Here is an 18,164-nt window from a genome sequence, read left to right as displayed (position 1 = left end):
TGTCTAACACACTTATCCACACAGAATTCTTTATGTGTAGCTCTTCCCAGATTTACAGTATGAAGACCAGATGAGTAACATCTGGTGCTTGTTCACCTATCCATAGATATCTAGTTCCCCAGTATATAAGTGAATTAGTTGTATGAAAACCTTTCATGATTTTTGTTTGGCTGGCAAAAAAAACCCAAAAGACAAAACATGCCTCAGCATTAAGCAGGATAAAACTTTATTAATCAATTAAAACTTTGCTCTTTGACAAAGAGATACCTCATAGTTCTTTTACATAAAGAAATGGTGTAATACCACTGATGTCATTACTGTACAAACAGACAAATACAGTTCTATCTTTCAATGTGTGTGTGTGTGCGCACGTGTGTGTGTCTTTGTGTGTGTGTTCCTGCAATGCACTTGTAACCACTGAAGCTGTAAGGGTTCTTATACACCCATGCAAAGCCAATAGCAACAGAGAAGTGGTAAGTATTGCCTTCATAATTTTATGAATCTAAGTTAAATGAATGGTTTGATTCCTCTTCTGTGGTGATAATAATACGTTTGCTTATCCATACAAGTAAAATTGAATTATACACACATCAGAGGACAGAATGGATGTTTTCAATGCTTTGGCACATTTTGTCAAGCTTCAGGTTTAGATAATCCTGAGCTTTTTGGACTGAACAATGAAATGGTGTCAGATATTACATCACCTGTCAAATGAACAGAGGCTTCGTGTTTGTGCAAAAAGTCAGAGATATTTTTTTTTTCACAAACCCCAAAAAATGAAGTGTGAGGGTTACAATATTTTAATGGGCAGTGGCGAAATCACATCAGAGATTAATGAAATGCAACTCTGGTGATCATAGAATTACAGTTATATGTAACATATTTTTTGTTTTGATGCTCAGTTGTTGCACTGACGCAGTGATTCACAGTGAGTGCAACAGCTTCAAAGATCACCCGCACCAAAATTTAATGTAGCATAAATGTGCACTAGACAAGTGGCTTGGAAATAAAACAGTGAGCAAAAAAAAAGAGAGGTAGAAAGGATGAGGTTGCCAAGATCAAAATAGTTTCCAGTTCATCCAAAAATGATTATGCTAACCATATGAGCAATAGAGCTACTAAAGCATACCATTATTATGAATTTGTGCCTTATGTGGTGGATATTAGCATGTTAACACTGTGCTTCGCAAGTAAAAGTCATGTTAAGATTGTCTTCTATGCAAGGGGACACATTACAAATCAGTGTGCTGTTGGTGAGTTGAAGTTGTGTGAGCTGATCCACACCCTCAGTTACTAGCTAATCCTTATTCTTCACACAAGGAAACTAATGATAATACCAAGAATTTTGCACCTTGTCCAGTATGTCAACTGGGAGTTGATAATTACACTGTAGAGTGGATGTAGGTGCCCTAAGAATCACTGTCCAAGGCTTTGTTACTGTCTTCAGCCTGGGATATATTTAGACTCTCTCCCACAGATCCAGTGCACTGAATACTAATTACCGAGCTTGTCATTTGGCCTTCCACCACAAGGTAGCGCACAAGCACTCTGGATCTGCATTTAGAGGCAGAAACCAGGCCACAGTTCTATACAGTGTAATAAAGCAGTGATATTGATTCACATTGGGATTTTTTCTTTCTTTTGTTGTTGTTGCTGTACCTAAAATGTAAATAAGATGCAAGAATATGCTGAAATCCCAGAATCGCCCTATGTTGGCACCAGCAGCTGACCTGTGTGGGGCTGCTTTAACTGAATTTGCCTCTTGGCAAGAATGAATGAAGACAGCAAATGTCAAAAGGTTGAAAATAGACTATATATTCTTTAAATGCCAGGGTTATCCACAAAGTAATTTATTTGTGGCAGCCTGTCACGATTAAAACATCTGCTGCCACAAATAGAGTTTCTATTTTTTTTAAATCTGGACTATTCATTGGTTGTGCTGTTGAAATATGTATATTGCTTGGTTATTCATTGCACCACACCTTCTCACACAGAGTGTACCCTGGGCACAGATGGAGCAACAGAACGTAAGGAGCACTGAGAGTGAAACTTAACGCTTATTGTGCTGGGTCTAAAAATTTGCATTCACACATTCATTCAACAGCTTCTCTCATCCATTGATGTGATCTGATCAGCTCTAAACAGATCGATTGATCAGTTATCCACCCAGTGAGTCACAAACTGCTGCTGAGGAAAAAAATAATGGAGAGTTCTGCCTGCACAGAGTTTACAAACCTACAAAAATCTCTGTTTTAAGAGGGGACAGAGAATTATATATATATATAAAAAAAGGCACACATGCATTTCAAAGAAAAAAAAAAGAAAGTTTGCTGTCGTTGCTCCACCACCCCCTTCAGATGTCATCACATAAACATGCTAACTCTATGGGAAACACTGTGTACTATTCATGTTTGTTTGTTAGCTGGACCAAGATGATTCTCTAAATTTCATTTACCTGATTCATTACTGTTTAAATATTTAGTTTTGGGTTATTCTATATCAGAGCTTACAACACCCTCGTAACTTATGTAAAAAAATAATACTGGTTTGTGCCACAAGATAAGTTGTCACTGTCCTGTTTCAACAATTAAAATAATGACTTGCTTCATGAAACTGCCAGTTGACACTGAGTCTTGACATTGACCTGCAATCAGTTGTTGTTTTGACAGTTTCTAGTAAGTGTATAAGGAGCCCCGGACAGCGCTCTCAGATCCTACCTACATCCAGTCTCAGATTTTCACTTACAGTGCAAAAATGTACAGTAAGACTTATCATTTCATTTCACCAATAATCTACAGTAATATGTAAAACAACATTTACAGAATAAGCACTATAGAGTAAACATTTTTAACTATATGCAACATTCTGTACTTTAACTATATGCTCTATACTCCAAAAAGACTATTATGTCGGCCATAAAGTACTACGACTATATTTGTGACTTTTTCTTACTGATGCACCCAAACAGTGTAATAAACATATGTACAGACTGTGTGGTTTGTATTTACATTCTGTTCATTGCACGTTATCATGGATGATAACAATGGCAACATGCAGAACAAATGAGTGAGAAGCAGGTAAGCAGACACAGGGGAGAAAACTCTTCTCCAAATGACGTGTAATAACAAGGATCTTCCCACAGGCTGCATTGTCTTCGTCACTGTGCTTTTGTTCAACTTAGGTTTGAGACTTTGTGTAATCCAACTTTAATTTTGCTGTCAGAGCAAACGAAAAAAGGGACAAATAAAACAATAAAACTAATAAATATCCCAACTAGATTCAGTACAACATTCCATAGAGAAAATGATAAATAATAGAATCATAGCAAATGGTACCAGAGACTTTCTGAAAAAGGTGTAACAACAAAAACATAAATATTAAGATATTCCTCCATAGAAAAAAAAAACAAACAAAGATACTGAATGGATTTCAGTTAATAACTGACTCAAGTGTTTGTTTTTGTAAACAAGTAAAACGATATGTACAATATATGGCAATGAAACGTGTAAAATCAGATACTAAAGACATAAAAGGCCCTCCAATTACTTCTTTAATGACCCATTGTGCTAAACTGTCACCAACAAACACCAGAGAAGTTAGTTAATTTGTGCTTGGGTACAGTACATACAGTACTGGTGGCTATGCAATGTAAATAAATGACTTGTGCACTTTAGGTTTATAGCCACCCTATGGCAAATGTTTGTCCTTAGTATCTTCTGTGCTCTTAACTGCTGTTTGCTTTTAGATGTAGAGTTTCTAGATCAAGGCTGACCTCACCCAACTGTCCGCTGATGCTTTTCACCTTTTGGATGAAGCAGTGTTTGCTGACTCAGTATGTACATCTCATATGCTCTCTGTCTAAGTCCTCTTTTCCCTGCTTTCTACATCCTCCTCTTTTGACAGGGACTCTTTGTCTGATTTAGGAAAGGAACACTTGTATCTAACAATAACTAGAAATAATAATAATAAAATGAGCTGCCCTCAGCTCTACCCAGAGTATGTATTCCTAATTAATAGGGTGACAAATGAAAATCCTACAATGTTCATCATATGTTTTCTCAAGTAAATTGCATTGGGAAACATACTTTATTTCTCATTTGACTAAAATCTGCATCATTTGAAAAATTTTGATTTTGATCCCCAATATGCCCACCACAACAATGGCTGAACGTACAAGGAAAAATCAACAAACTGTAGTCTCCTACAGTGTGAAAACTGTGTTGATGTGAATGATGCCATCTAAGCAGCAACTATCTTCAGGTCGAACAAATCCAAAGCCCGGAAGCTCAACTCTTTGGCCTTTTCCCTACTCTAGTTGTAATATTTAAACTAGTGGTCTCATGGAGAAAAAGTGAAGAAGAGCGGGAAAAAAATGTAATTGAAGTGTTTTCTCTCCAGAATGTGCTCTTCAATCACATCCCTGTCCCTCAAAGTCTCTCAGACGTCTGTGTATGTGTGTGCATGCATGTGTATTTGTCAGAATGTATGAATGTACTTTGTACAGTTTATACAGCACATGTATATTTGTGTTTATGAGAACATGGAGTCTGTATGTGCTGCATATGCAGGCGAAATGTGTGTTAAGGTGTGTATGAAAGACAGAGAGAAGAGGGCGGAGGGCAGGAGGCAGCCAGCTGTGTGGATGGTGTGTGTTTGAACCTGCTCGTCTGGTCAAAAACACACTCTCACTCAAAACGTTCGTAGTTCCTCGTCTGCCTCACACGGGGCACCATATCCTTCAGGAGCCTGCGGACACGGAGACAAGGTCTTATTGGAAAGTAAATGTGAAGAAATTACATCTGCAAGGTGTCTCAGCTTGTTTTAGCACTTAACACCCCAGCTAGCACAGAGCTGTCGAGTTGACACCTGATTGGGGTATTAATACAATATGGATCAACCTAATTAACATTATGAAATATCTCAAATCAATAAAGACCGGGGGTTTTATATCTTACTTGACGCCATATGCCAAAATGATGAGTCCAATGAGAACTCCAATGGTGCCATCCAGAAACCAGACGTCAGCATGGTGCTTGAAGACCTCTGCGCTAATCAAAATGGAAAATCCCATAATAGAACCGACCATAGAGTTAAACCCTGTAAAACACAAACATAAGGAAGATGTCATGTATGTTCATGGATTCTATGTCTATGAGTAACAGAGTAGTTTCAGTTGCACAACTAAATATGCTTTACTAATCCCCTAGTACATGACCTTATAGAATAACACTGGAAACCTGGAAACTGGTTGCCTGGTTCTGTCTGAAACAAAATTGTCAAACTATGTTGCTCCAAGTACCCCTTTAGCATTAGTTTTGGGATGGGGGGTCAGTTACCACCTGTTTCTTTTCAAATAAACTTCCATGTTAGCAGGAACTATACAGTTCCTGTTTGTTACATGCATATAGTCTCTTTTGGAAATAAACTTCCAATGCAGATTTATCTGGTTTTTAGGTTTACTTTGATAAGTTAAAGGAACAAAAATAAGATTTAGTGGGAAAAAATGGTTTGGGTAACAAAAATTTGTTTGTATTAACATTCAGTATCATCAAGTAGTAATGTAATGTTACATACCATGTTACATAGTTAAAATAAGTTGACTTTTGTTTTATTGAGGACACAAACAGTGGTCCTCTGGGAGAAAGTCCAGTGTTTGACTCACCCATCCACCCTGACCTCCTCCCTAAGTAGACTCTCTTGCTCTTTACATTATGTCAGTAACTCTGAGCATCCAATAATGACAAGACACGATGCATCCCATACAAACTCTAAAGGGTGGCTACGTGCATTGGTATAAGACACTGCAGGCCACTGACCAAGTGTCAGTATGTCCAACTTTGCACCAGAAACAAACATGTTTATAGTGTGGTGCAAAAAAAATGGGGGATGATTTTTTTCATAACTCACCTGTTTAGATTTGATTAAGGCTTAAAGGTACATATGGTTAAGGGTGTGTCCCTAACCATTTCTTAGCTAAGCAACTCCTGGAAGTTCTGTCATCACTGTGCAGTTGCCAGGCATCCAGCTTTAGAGGACCAGGATGGATTTTTTTTCTAGCTTTGGACAGAGACAAGCTAGCTTTTTTCCTAGTGTTAATGCCAGCTATCCATCTTCTAGGTCTATATGTACCTTACAGACATGAGAGTGGTATCAATACTGCCATGGGACTGTTGGCAAGAAAACTGTGTACTTCCGGTGGCCACAGCGGTGGCAAGGAAGAAACATTCGAGAGGTTTTTTTTTTTTTGAAATTCTCTGATCTAAATGTCTACAAATGCTAGATAATTGTTCACTACATCTACTGTATTTGAGTTACCCTGTTATGTTTTGTTTTGCTTTTCATAATTACATTTCTCCTTGTGTGAAAGCTAGCTCAGTGGGTTATTGTTTCGCCTGCAGTAAGTGTATAGTCTTGTGGGAAATAAATCCAGTCTCTGAGAACAGCAACCTCAGGTTTATTGGATTGATGCCCTGTGCGCTCCGAGACCTGGGGATTGCAGTGTACGTGTGTATGTGTGTATATGTGTGTGTGTGTGTGTGTGTGTGTGTGTGTGTGTGTGTGTGTGTGCTCTGTGCTTGTGTTCTTGTGTGCTTGTGTGCTTGTGTCTATGAGCAGCCAATGGGTCATAACCTATTAGTTCTTTCAATACAGTTGAGAGAGCACCTTTCTCTCACACAATAACGTACTCTGGAGGTTTTCATGCATTGGATTCTGTTCGGTTGTCACGCTTGTTTTGTGTTTGGGGTTCAAGTAATTTCAATCTTGGCCTTTTACGCTTGGTTCAGGATTAGTAAAGGACATTTTTCTTCAGTTTCACTTTTAATTCCATCACAATTCTTGTGCATTTATAGATTCTAGTTACTTCACTTACTAAGACTTTGAGGGCTTATAATGAGCATATAAATATGATGTATTGTTATACAGTGGATTAAACTACTCAGCAGAATATTAAACAATAAAATGAGCTCCATTTAGACCACCTAAAACACTGAAATGCCTCTGTCAGGAAAATACACAGTAATAATAACACAAAATAATAATATACTGTATAATAATGTAATTCTAAAAGAAGGAATTTTGCTGCGTAAGTATTTTCACATCCTACTGTATATATACAGTACTACAGATGTACTTTTACACTGATATTGCTAGTTTTAGAGATCAAATTGCACCTATTTCCCATTTACTTTCCTCTCTCTATATTTATAGTATCATCCAAGTCTACCTCCTTTCAAACTTACCCGCTTCAGCATAACAAAAGTCTTTTTTAAGGACACATTTTTCTATGTGCCACCAACAAGACTATTGCACAATGGTCATTTTTGTAACTGTTCACACTGAACTATATGAGAGAAACAAAGACATTGATAATCGATACTGAAAGGCTAATAAAATGGCTAATGGAAAAAAAGGAAGCTCATTTTCTCAGGCCATAAGTGAGTCAAATACTGTTTCCTATTGCCTTTCTGTTGCCATTTGTAGGCTTTGTTAAGACCTCTAATATTGGTGCGCTATTCATTTATTTATATTTGACTCTGTGTGTGGGGGAGTGTGTGTGTGTTGGTATGACCTACATATGAGGACAGCTCACTAGTATATACACCACCTCATGAGGACCTCATTGATTGTGAGGACAGAGGTCATGTCCTCACAAGTCAAGCAGTCCAGACGCACTTGTTAAGATGCAACTAACTCCTTTATACCTGAATTCTAGTGTGTGTATGTGTGCATGCATATGGCGCTAGAAAATGCATAGTAATTATACGCAGTGTTGCTGTACATCATACAGTATTTAGGCCACACCAGGTAAATTTCATGTAAATGTGAGATCCTTTCTCACATAAGGCTGTCTTCCTGTTGTCAGGGGGTGGTGCTATGACTCTGAGCCAATGTGGGCATGTAGGTGTCTACAGGTCTGGACTCTTATCCAGCATGTGAAATTTGGGGCAGATTGGCCTTCAAAAAGTCAAGTTACAACAGCTTCCTGTGTTGTGATGAAACGTGTGTGTGTGTGTGTGTGTGTGAGTGTGTTTGTGTACCTTACCGTCAGTGATGAGTGCCCGGCTAGTCAGCACTCTTCCCAGCATGAACTTGGCCACAGCCAGCACAGCACATGTGAGCCCACTCACTATAGACACACTGAAGAGGAAGTCATCCTATGAAAAGATATGGAATAGAAGAAAATAGAAGAGCAGATTATTTGTTTGATTCTGTAGGTTGTAAACTGTGTGTATTTCATGATAAAGCATACACATTGAGAGAAAGCTACACACAGTATATGTAAGGCAAATATTGAAAGGCACCAACATCTCAGTCAGACAGAATGACCTACAAAGCTTTTGTCAGCTCTGCCATTAATATTATATATACAGGCTCGACTTGGTGCATCAACCCAAGGTCATTCAGATGCTGCCTCTAAGTGATGTAAGGGTCTGGTGTTTTCAACTCAAGTCTCAAACAGACTCAGCAAAAACCAGCACTTGACCCCAGAGCGTCTCTGTTTTAGATTTAATTGGGCCAACAGGGTGGAGAGAAACAAAGACAAGGAGGAGAGAAAAATAAATGAGCAACTGGGACAATAAGAGATGCATGAAAGAAAAAACTGACTTTACCTTTCTTCACCAGGCTTTTGTTCAGGGCTATTTATAACATATTTGGATAAATTTAGACTGTGAGACCAACCCACAATCCAGCAGGGACAGGAATAATAAGTTTTGGGGCTCCACTCACACAAACAGATGTAATAGGCATTTTTCACGACCAACATGATGATGGACTCATCGTAAGAAAAGTACAGGCGTCACTAATAACATTAATGATGGCTTTGTTCTGTACCAACAAGTTTGCCAACCAATACAACCACATAGGTCACGCCTGCTCTCACTCCTTATTCGTCAAATACTGATGCTTAAACAGTGCTATTGGTGTCAAATATTGACGCAAAGAGATACCTTTCACAGTAGCATGATATGCACTGGGTGGCGGCAGTTTCTAATGCTGCCAGCAACCACCGTTATATAAAAAGCTAAAAAAGTCCCTATAGGGCAGACCAGAGGGGAGGTGGACTGGTCAAACAAACCCCAGGCTTTCACCCCAGAGCCTGCTGTTTGCTTCTAGTGGGAATGTTAAGCCAAATAATGACGTCGTTTTTTAATCTAAATAAAAAATGTTAAAACAAAGTCAAAATGAGCACTTTACTCAAGTTGTTAGTGCATTTTGAAAAAGACTGTATGCATGTAACAAGCAGAAACTGTTTCTGTGAAAACAGAAGTGTATAAAGGACACAACGCAGTTAACAATTTGAGACACCTTCCCTGAATGTTAACACCTTCCCAAACTCAGCGGGTGCCTAAAGTATCATGTTTATATGTGAGTCAGCTGACAAAACAGCAGTATTTTGACGATCAAACTTTGTAGTAACCTATGTCACATACACCATGTAACTAATGGCAGCATGATATTAAGCCATCATGCACAATACCAGGACCGCATGAAGGAATTCAGCCATCATTCATTGCAAGAAGAGCAACTTTACATCTGAATTGTGGCCCTGATTTGTCACTATTCCTCCAGGCCCTTTCATACGGTCAAGTTGTAGACCTGAATAACTAACAGCAGACCTAATAATGGTATATATATTTTCAAGGCACCACACATTCACAGTCCACAACACACAGGTGCTTTCACTTAATTAGCCTGATTAGACTCTTTGTAAAGACTGTGTGGGGATGTGATGACTGTGCTTAACTTATAATGTCGGTAACGCCTTATTATTCTAATTGGTTCATTACGTATGGTGGAATCCCAGCATAGATAGAGTGTACTTACATAGAGTGTGGGTGCACAGGGACTTTCAGAAAGAAATATGCCATTTTTTATGGACAACATTTTGACACGTCTGAGTAGGAAAAGCACAGGCGTAAACAACAAATACTGTTAACAATGGCTGAATTGCATTCAGCTGCTTCAGTTTATGCTTCGGTTATTGCTCATGCTGGCTCACTGTCATACTGTCATGGCCCACTGGATGTAATGTTATTCATGACACCTGTGCTTTTCCTACTATGAGTGAGTCAAAATGTCCGTTCATGATAGATAATCAATAGTTTACTATGGTGCAACATAAACTGAGATTTCTGACCCTTATCATTTTGCCACATGATAACATCAACACAGACAGCTGTAGAGTTGCTCAATGGTAACTTTCACTAATAAATGACACAATGCATTGTGGGACCTTAAGTAAATAAGTAAGTACATGACATGGATATAATTTTTTTTCACCATTTTGTTGTGGAATTTTTGAAGGGCTCTATAGTATCACACTCAGCATTTAGACACCAATGCGCTGGTCAGAGCATAAACAGTAGAGTGACCTACATAGTAAGCAGGAAGTGATTTTAGACAGCCTCACTTTTTGTATTTCTCTCTATGACATACACACACACGTACACACAAACACACACACACACATGCTTCCTTGTAGTTTGAGCTCTGTTGAGCTCTCTTTGCTGATCAGCCAATAACTTGTCAATCCCTTTCACCCGTTTTACTTCCATTTACTTGAACTAGATGGAGGAATGGATAGCCAATAGGTTCTGAGATTGCATTTTAGCAAATGTGTTCCTCCTCTCCAAACGGACGTGGTTAGTCAATAATACTTATACTACTTATAATTCTAGTTGTAGACTACAGACTACAAATAGATACCTGAAAACTTTCAATACCAAAATCTTGGCCTTCATTCATACAGATGCGTTTATCTATTTATACAGATTAACACTTTATTGGCCGACTATCGCTTAGTTCAATATCTGTCAGCTGTCAATTTTTACAGTAGTATAAAACATTCTATTGATGCTGTATATGTACTGTACCATCTTAAATAGACCAAAACAGGCAGTTGTGAAGACCTTCTGAGACCAAGATCACAGAAGAAAAAGAAAAGAAAGAAGAAAAGCCAGTTAACTGTAAGTGTGTCACTGGATGCATGTACCGTTCTTATTTGTTGCATCAACGTGTGTTGCCCTCTCCGTCCAGCACACAGGCAGGGAGAGCCAATCTCATCTCTCTGTGTTTAATCAGGCACTCGACACAGACAGCCAGCTACAAGAGCAGCGACCCAGGACGTGATACGAATCAGGATTCCTGATTTTCTCCACCCTCTGTCCGCTCAATGTGATTTTACAGCCAAATACGTCAAGGTAGCGACATTTTACAGTATTGGCACTGTATAGCTGCTGTTATCTCTGGCTTTTGCATTTTAATGTGAACAGGAAAATCACTCCAGGGTAGAAATGAGAGAAATCGAGACACATCAAATTCAGCTTACAGATTCTACTTCCCCTCTTAAATGTCCATTTTTCTTTCTGTAATCTCTATCTGGCTCCTTCAGTCATGCACGCTGTCCTGCAAACACGTACAAGCAGAGTGCAAACAGACCACTGCTAGTGTGATAAATCAACTCTGACTTCTCTTTGATGAAGACTTCAATGAACAAAGTGGACACAGAGAAAAAAAAGATATGAATGGTAAGATGAAGAGTCTGACAACAATGAAGCAGAGAAGACGGACATGCTAATGGAGGGAGAGGTGAGCTCGCGGGGTGAGGTTACAGAAAGAGTCTGGGTATAGTGATGGAAAAGGTATGAGGGGAACAATAAAGGAGATGGAGATGGGCTATGGAGGGAGGAGACAGAGACAGAAAAATATAATGAATGAGGATAGAGAGAAAAGAAAGTAGACCGACAGGCTGGATAAATGAGACAGAGAATGAGATGGACCTATCCTTTAGACTCCTGCAATTACAAATTTCAGCCAAGCCAAGCAGCCATTCAAAGCATTTTACACAAAAAGACAGATTCCTCTTAAACAAGCTAATCGATCAGTTACAGGTTAAGACAGAAAGTGTTGGAGTCTGGCTTGAAAGATAAGATACAGTACAAGGAAGGAAGTCGGAGAGAGAGAATGTCAAAGAGACAGACGGTGGTAATAGGCTCTTGGTGGTGTCAGGAAGCTCCTCTGAGACCTAACACCCCCAGTTTCTATTAACATAATGGCACTGGAGCATCAAACGCAGTCTGCAGAATAGCTGCTGCCCCTCAACCTGCTTCTCTCCCAGATTTAGTCTCGGCTTTTGATTTGTGGTCAAAGGGGCCTCAGTGACTCATTTTTTACACCATTAAACATGCACTTAAAAATGATCAAGAAGACACATACTTGGTTTGTCTAGTGCAGATATTTTTACAGCAGAACCCTTTATATTTATCCTTCCTTTAAATCTCATTAGAACCACATGAGTGCAAAAATTCAGTCTTTATGTCTTCTTTTATCCACTCTCAGTTATTTATGTCTTACTTTGTTTGATATATTGTTGAACGTTTGGATATCCATTATCCTTCAGCTATCAGTTTGTGTGAGATTGTCGAAACAAAGGTCTGTTGCTACGTGGCTTCTAATTTTTTGTTAATTTACTATAATCGGGGTAAATCAGGATACTGTCGAGACCAAAAGCGTGTTTTAACTATAAATTGTTGTCACTACAAACTTGTCAAATAGTGCTTCTCTGACAGTGCTTTTGGCGTACAAGCATGACGCAAATCCAACCAAACTCAGCTGGACGGCGTCAGATGAGAATGCTCCCAGGCAGATCTGGTGGGGTTGTCATGATATGCTGGCAGATGACTGGAATGCGCTGGGCACATCTACATGCAACATGCACGGGCAGCGTCATTTGAGAATGAACAAAGAAGGACAGTGGCAGGTAATAACGCTGCTGGTAAACCACATGATATAAGGAGCGCAAGTGCACTTATAAGGCCGGTGGGTGAGGAGGTAGATGGTTCCCACAAACTATTCCTGAGTCCCGAGTTTGCTTCCCGTGTGGGAGTTTTTTTCTCTCTACACTTTACCATGTGCCTGTTTTGTCTAACCCTAACCATCTGTGACTTTTTTTGGCTAATCCTAATCATCGTGACAGTCCACGCTGTTGTGTAAACATAAGAATCATGTTGCTTCATCTCACCACATATGCTGACATCACGGCAACAACAGAGTGGCTCCATGCGACGAGTTGGGATGAAAACGTGTTGGTATATGAAGACTGACGACATAGTGCCTTACGAAGCCTTCAAATTTAAGCAAAACCATCTCAATCGCCCCCTGGTGGCTGGCAGTAGTATAGGTCACAAACCCCACCCCCTCTATGTCAGTAGGCGGGGCAAATATATATATATATATATATATATATATATATATATATATATATATATACATATTTTAAAATCGGTTTCGCAAAGGATAAAACTAAATTATATATATAATTTAGTTTTATTTTTTTCCTAAAAATGGTTTTTATGTAGTTGTTATGTAGTTGTTGTGATGTTTGTTGATTTTGTCATGACCGGCCCTAGTTGACTCCGTGTGTCTGTGTGAGTGTGATTTTTTTTCCCCAGTCATTCGTGCCTGCTGGGTTTAGTTTTGTCTCTCCTTTGTGCTCCCCCACCTCTTTTCTGCACTACTTCACTCTCCACATCTGGTGGCACTCATCAATCAATGCAACTGCCTGCAATCCAGCCAGATACCAATAAGGAAGCAATGGTTATTCCCTGCAGGTTTGTTGCCGTACAAGGTTTGTTGCATGACATGACAGTTCTATTTAGATTTTGTCCATTTTTTCCTGCTTGCCAGGTTGTTCTTTGCTAAGATCTGTTTTTGCGATTTCTGCCAGGATTCCATGCCAGCCTCCCTGTCCTCACCTTGAGAAAACCTCAGGAACACGGATGCCCCCTCACCTCAGCTGGTCATCCTGTTAATCATTCATCTGCACAGTGCACTTATTGTAATATTTTTTTTCAAACATCGGTTTTGTCTTATTTTCTGATAAGTTTAGTTATAATTAGTTATTTGATTCTATAAAAAGGGGGGATTTGACCTCATGATTGAAAGCTGTGTGTGCCAGTTAGTGTGCTCGCGTTCAATGGCAATCTTGATTGGTTGGTGTATTAGTGGGAACTCCACCACCTCGGAGATAGCTACGGCACAGACACTGGCTCCAAATGGCATCACACGTGCAAGATGTATCTGGGAGATTTTGGCTTAATTTTTGTGTACAGTTGGAGTAAGTGTAATTGTGTTGAAAGTGGCATATGGCTGCAAATAGAGACTAAACTGCCTGGGGTGATGCAATCTGAGACTAAGACTTGTCCATGAAATGTGACACTGATTCAGCTTAGTCTAAAAACTTTAAAATTGTGTCCCAGAACTTGCAGAATCTGCTTAATAAACACACAGCAACAAGAAGAAAAAAACGGATAGGCTGTGCATACAATAGTCGGTGCATTCGTTGGTAGCTAGCTTAGAGCTAGCATCTGTTGATGCAGTCGGTGCATTGGTTGTTTGGGGTAGATAATGATATTGTGGTCAAATTTGCACAAATAATGCAAGGTGAAAATTTGTGCTTTCAACACATTTGTTGGGCCTCACATATCGAAACTGCTTCCTTATGTGTTTACAAGAAAACTCTACATGGTTAGGGTACATGCCCTGATTTTGTTAAAGGGCCCAGTTGTCCTTCAAGTCTCAAATTTCCTGTCAGCTCAAGGCTGTTTTAAAAATTGAATGCAAACTGTGTTAAACATCAACAATGAATTATGAAGATATTTTGGGATTCTGAGCGCTGATAGGCTCTATAACAAAAACTTTATAACAAAAAAGTGTATGTAAAAGCTTTGAAACTACATAATAGAAAATTTAAGAAGGACTTGTGTGTTTCCAGAGTCAAATCTCTTTTTTTTCTCTGTCTTCGCTTTACTGGTTACTGAACTGGACAGATGGTGAGGGTTAAATCATTTAAAAACCAAATAGGAGAGTTCAAAGCACAGAACTGGAAAGGATGCGCTGGGCACTCCCCAAACAGTGTGATGACGGAAGAGTTGGGCCGTGCCCCAGCAACAGAAAGATGAGACTATTTTGGGACCTTATTCATAGTCTTAACACCTCCAGAGAGAGATTTAGGGGTGGAGGGGGGGTGGAGTGTTGACATTATAAGAAAGCGTGTGTGCATGGGTGTGTGTCTGTGTCCAACAGAGAAAAGGAACAATAGTCAGGTGGAGGGAGACAAAAACTCTGACGTCAGAGCAGCTACAGCAGAGGGCTATAAAAAGATACTTCGCTCACAACAATAAATGATGTCGGTGTGTGTGTAGCTGTGTGTACAATGTGTATTGACTCAAACTGAGCGCATATGGAACTCAAGGCTGTTGTAATATTTCATTCATTAATGTGTGTGTGGTATGCATGTGAACATGTGTGCACAGTATACAAGGTGATTTATGCCATAAAACCACACACACACACACACACACACACACACGCCTCTGTGTTCACCACTTGTCTCATAAACATGTTGGTGATATTGTTGGGGGAATAATAAGAAGCAGCTAATGAGTTGTGTCCTCTTAATGAAATATTTACGAAAATCATAAAGCCAAAGGTAAGGTTTTAAACTGCCTCACAGAAAGGGCATTTGCATTCCTTGAAAAAAAAAGTTATAACCTTGAATTAAACAGCAGTTTATGAATAAATAAGCACTGTCCTGATCAGAACTGCCAAATGCAAAATGTTGCCCCTGCAGTTTAATGCCATAAAGAATAATAATTATGAACAGAAATCATAGAATTTCCTTTTTTAACACAACACAATGGACAGAACGAGGGTCCCTGAAAGCTGTTATTAAAAGGTTTACCACATAAATGTGTACTGTATCAATACAGTTTTGTGTGACAGTGCTTCAGATTTTTCATCCCTCTTTATACACTGACATCATTGGAGTGACTTTTCTGTCTCCATACTTTTGCTCATTGCTATTTATCCAGAAGTGGATGCCAAATTAAAAGAATATATTTAAGCAAAAAAAAAAACCAAATGGCTAATGAAGATTTTGGACGATGTGTTGTGTGTGCGACCCACCAAGGGAGAATTTAAAAGCTGCAGTTAGCAGCTAACTCAAAGAAGAGGAACAGCAGCTGAAAATGTCCACTTTGAAAAAAACAGTGAAATCTGGGAGCCCTCCAAGCAGAGGACAACTCAGCCACCATTTAACAGGAGTGGTAAATGATTGTTACTGCCATGTAATACCATTGTTATTGTTTAGAAAGTGCTACTGTTGCATATGGTAGATATCACACCAGAGGCTGATGCTGTTGTGTTAAAGTCATGTCGGCCATGTCTCTTTTGCTTCCAGGATGCTGGCATGCTGTCTAAACTCACACATTGGGGCGGCATGATTCTGCTGTTGTGTGGTTCTCTGTAAAAATGCAAAGGTGGCTTAATGAAGCAACTTCATAGTCACCTTGTAGTGCAATCTCTTTGTAAGAAATGGCTTACGAGGTCAAGTCTCTGGAAAAGCTTTACAAAGTTTGAAAAAATAATCCTGATGATGTCATTTAGGGGTGCACAGTGGGTCCAATAAAATACAATACTGATTGGCATTAGTGGAAGAATAAGATTCAGACTTTTTGAAGTTTGATGCATACTAAGTCCTAAGTAGTATAGTAATTTATGGCTTTGTTGCACAGATGTAGACCAGTATTTTTTAGGGTTGTTTTATCTGTCTCTTGTGAGTCCCAAGAATGCAACACTAAATCACTGGAAAGCCTGCTGAAATGATTATGCACCAAGAAGAGTCTGAAAATTGATATTAGGATATTTACAAGTACGAGCATAGTTAACCTGGTGCTAGAAATGATCTCTCTAACTCTATAGCAGACCAATGACTGCATAAATGTCACATAGTCCTTGAGTTGGCACTTCTTATCAATGGAAATCAATACTGTTCCTAAAATATTGTTCAATGTGCACAACATATACACAAATTCTTATGAGTGTGTTGTATGTATGCAAGTCATGGTTGAGGTCAGGGAAAGTCTATGGAATTCTCTAAAAATGACATAAGTGTGTGTGTGTGTGTGTGTGTGTGTGTGTGTGTGTGTGTCTCACCACTTCTGGGGGCATCCTGGTAGCCAGATCATGGATGGCCTTTCCAAGGATGCACAAGGAAGAGAGAACGAACACAATCCCAAGGATTACACACGCTCTGCAGACACACAGACGGAGAGCAGAGTGTCAGGAGTTAGCTTCAGTGAGTGTAATCTCTTGGCTAAATCTGCCACGAGAAAGTTGAAACATAGCAACAACCAAAAGAAGCTGACTAGAGAGCAATCAACCTATGTCACAGTTTTTTGTTTCTTTCTTGCATTTAAATAAGGACAATCTGTCATTTTCCTGCTGCAGGAGAGACACAAACAAATGTTCAAAGTATTCGGACATAAAGAGTTGTAAATGATACTGCTGGTGGCCTTTGGCAGTCTTGCAAACTAGGAAAAGTTTTCACCAACTGCTCTTAAAAAAAAATAAAAGAACAATAAACTGAATTTGAAAAAAAAGAAAAGAAAAATCCACCATTAATTCTTTAAAACCTGGATCAACATTGCTTTTCTTGTGCTGCATTCAGACACCTCCACAAGTATTTAAACCTTTGAAATCTGTGCAAATTGGTTTGTTTTCTTTTGAAAGCACGGATGATACTTTATAAGCAGCTTGGCAAGAACTGTTCCACAAATTGCGTTAAAATTTATATTAAATTTGGAAAATTATTTTTAAGAAGCTGGGAAAAAAAAATTACATAATCATAAGTATATATACAAAAATATTTCCCTGAATTATTATTATATTTAAGTTGTTTTTATTCAAGTCATCTTCTTGCTTTTTTGTTTGTTTTTCTTTTACTTTCTTTTTCTTTGTTTTCTTAGTTTTCAGGTACTTTTCTCATACTTTTAACCATTTTTGATAATTTTTGGGTCATTTCCTCTTATGTTACTTGTTGCCTTTTACTTACGTTTTTGCAAGACATCAAGGCAATCTGCTCAGGTCTCAAACGGTTAACTGCTTCTGGTCACAGGCTTAAATTACAGCAAATGCAACCATAGGCCTTTGAAAATTACATATGTCAGTAATAAGTGAAATAGCAGTTTAGTAGTAAGCTTACTGATGCATCCATTTCCTTCAGTTACATTAAATATTGAAGTTAATTTCACAGGCTAATAATAGAATTAGCCATATGACACAGTGCATGACGTATAATACTGCAGCAGAAACTGTTGTAG

General features: G+C 38.8%; 1 protein-coding gene across 1 annotated transcript; it reads right to left on the bottom strand.

Moving 5' to 3' along the window:
• Nucleotides 1–3,394: 3,394 nt before the first annotated feature.
• On the bottom strand, nt 3,395–17,077 carry LOC121949241 (transmembrane protein 163-like). Its single transcript, XM_042494875.1, has 4 exons — nt 16,999–17,077; nt 8,045–8,156; nt 4,956–5,097; nt 3,395–4,746 (listed from the first exon to the last, which is right to left on the bottom strand). Exons 1-4 carry the CDS (start codon nt 17,011–17,013, stop codon nt 4,686–4,688), a joined length of 330 nt encoding a protein of 109 aa, XP_042350809.1. The 5' UTR covers nt 17,014–17,077; the 3' UTR covers nt 3,395–4,685.
• Nucleotides 17,078–18,164: the final 1,087 nt, after the last annotated feature.

The sequence above is a fragment of the Plectropomus leopardus genome, chromosome 10 (assembly GCF_008729295.1).
Source record: "Plectropomus leopardus isolate mb chromosome 10, YSFRI_Pleo_2.0, whole genome shotgun sequence".
In the NCBI taxonomy this organism is placed as follows: Eukaryota; Metazoa; Chordata; class Actinopteri; order Perciformes; family Serranidae; genus Plectropomus; species Plectropomus leopardus.
The sequence above is the reverse complement of the archived record's forward strand: the minus strand, read 5'-3'. Positions and strand labels throughout refer to the sequence as shown.

Bases quoted from the DNA above. Each gene is read 5' to 3' on its own strand.
- LOC121949241 (XM_042494875.1), bottom strand. The intron at 5,098-8,044 runs GTAAGGTACACA...TGTGTTTTACAG, and splicing joins CCGGGCACTCATCACTGACG to GGTTTAACTCTATGGTCGGT. The intron at 4,747-4,955 runs GTAAGATATAAA...CCGTGTCCGCAG, and splicing joins ATTTTGGCATATGGCGTCAA to GCTCCTGAAGGATATGGTGC.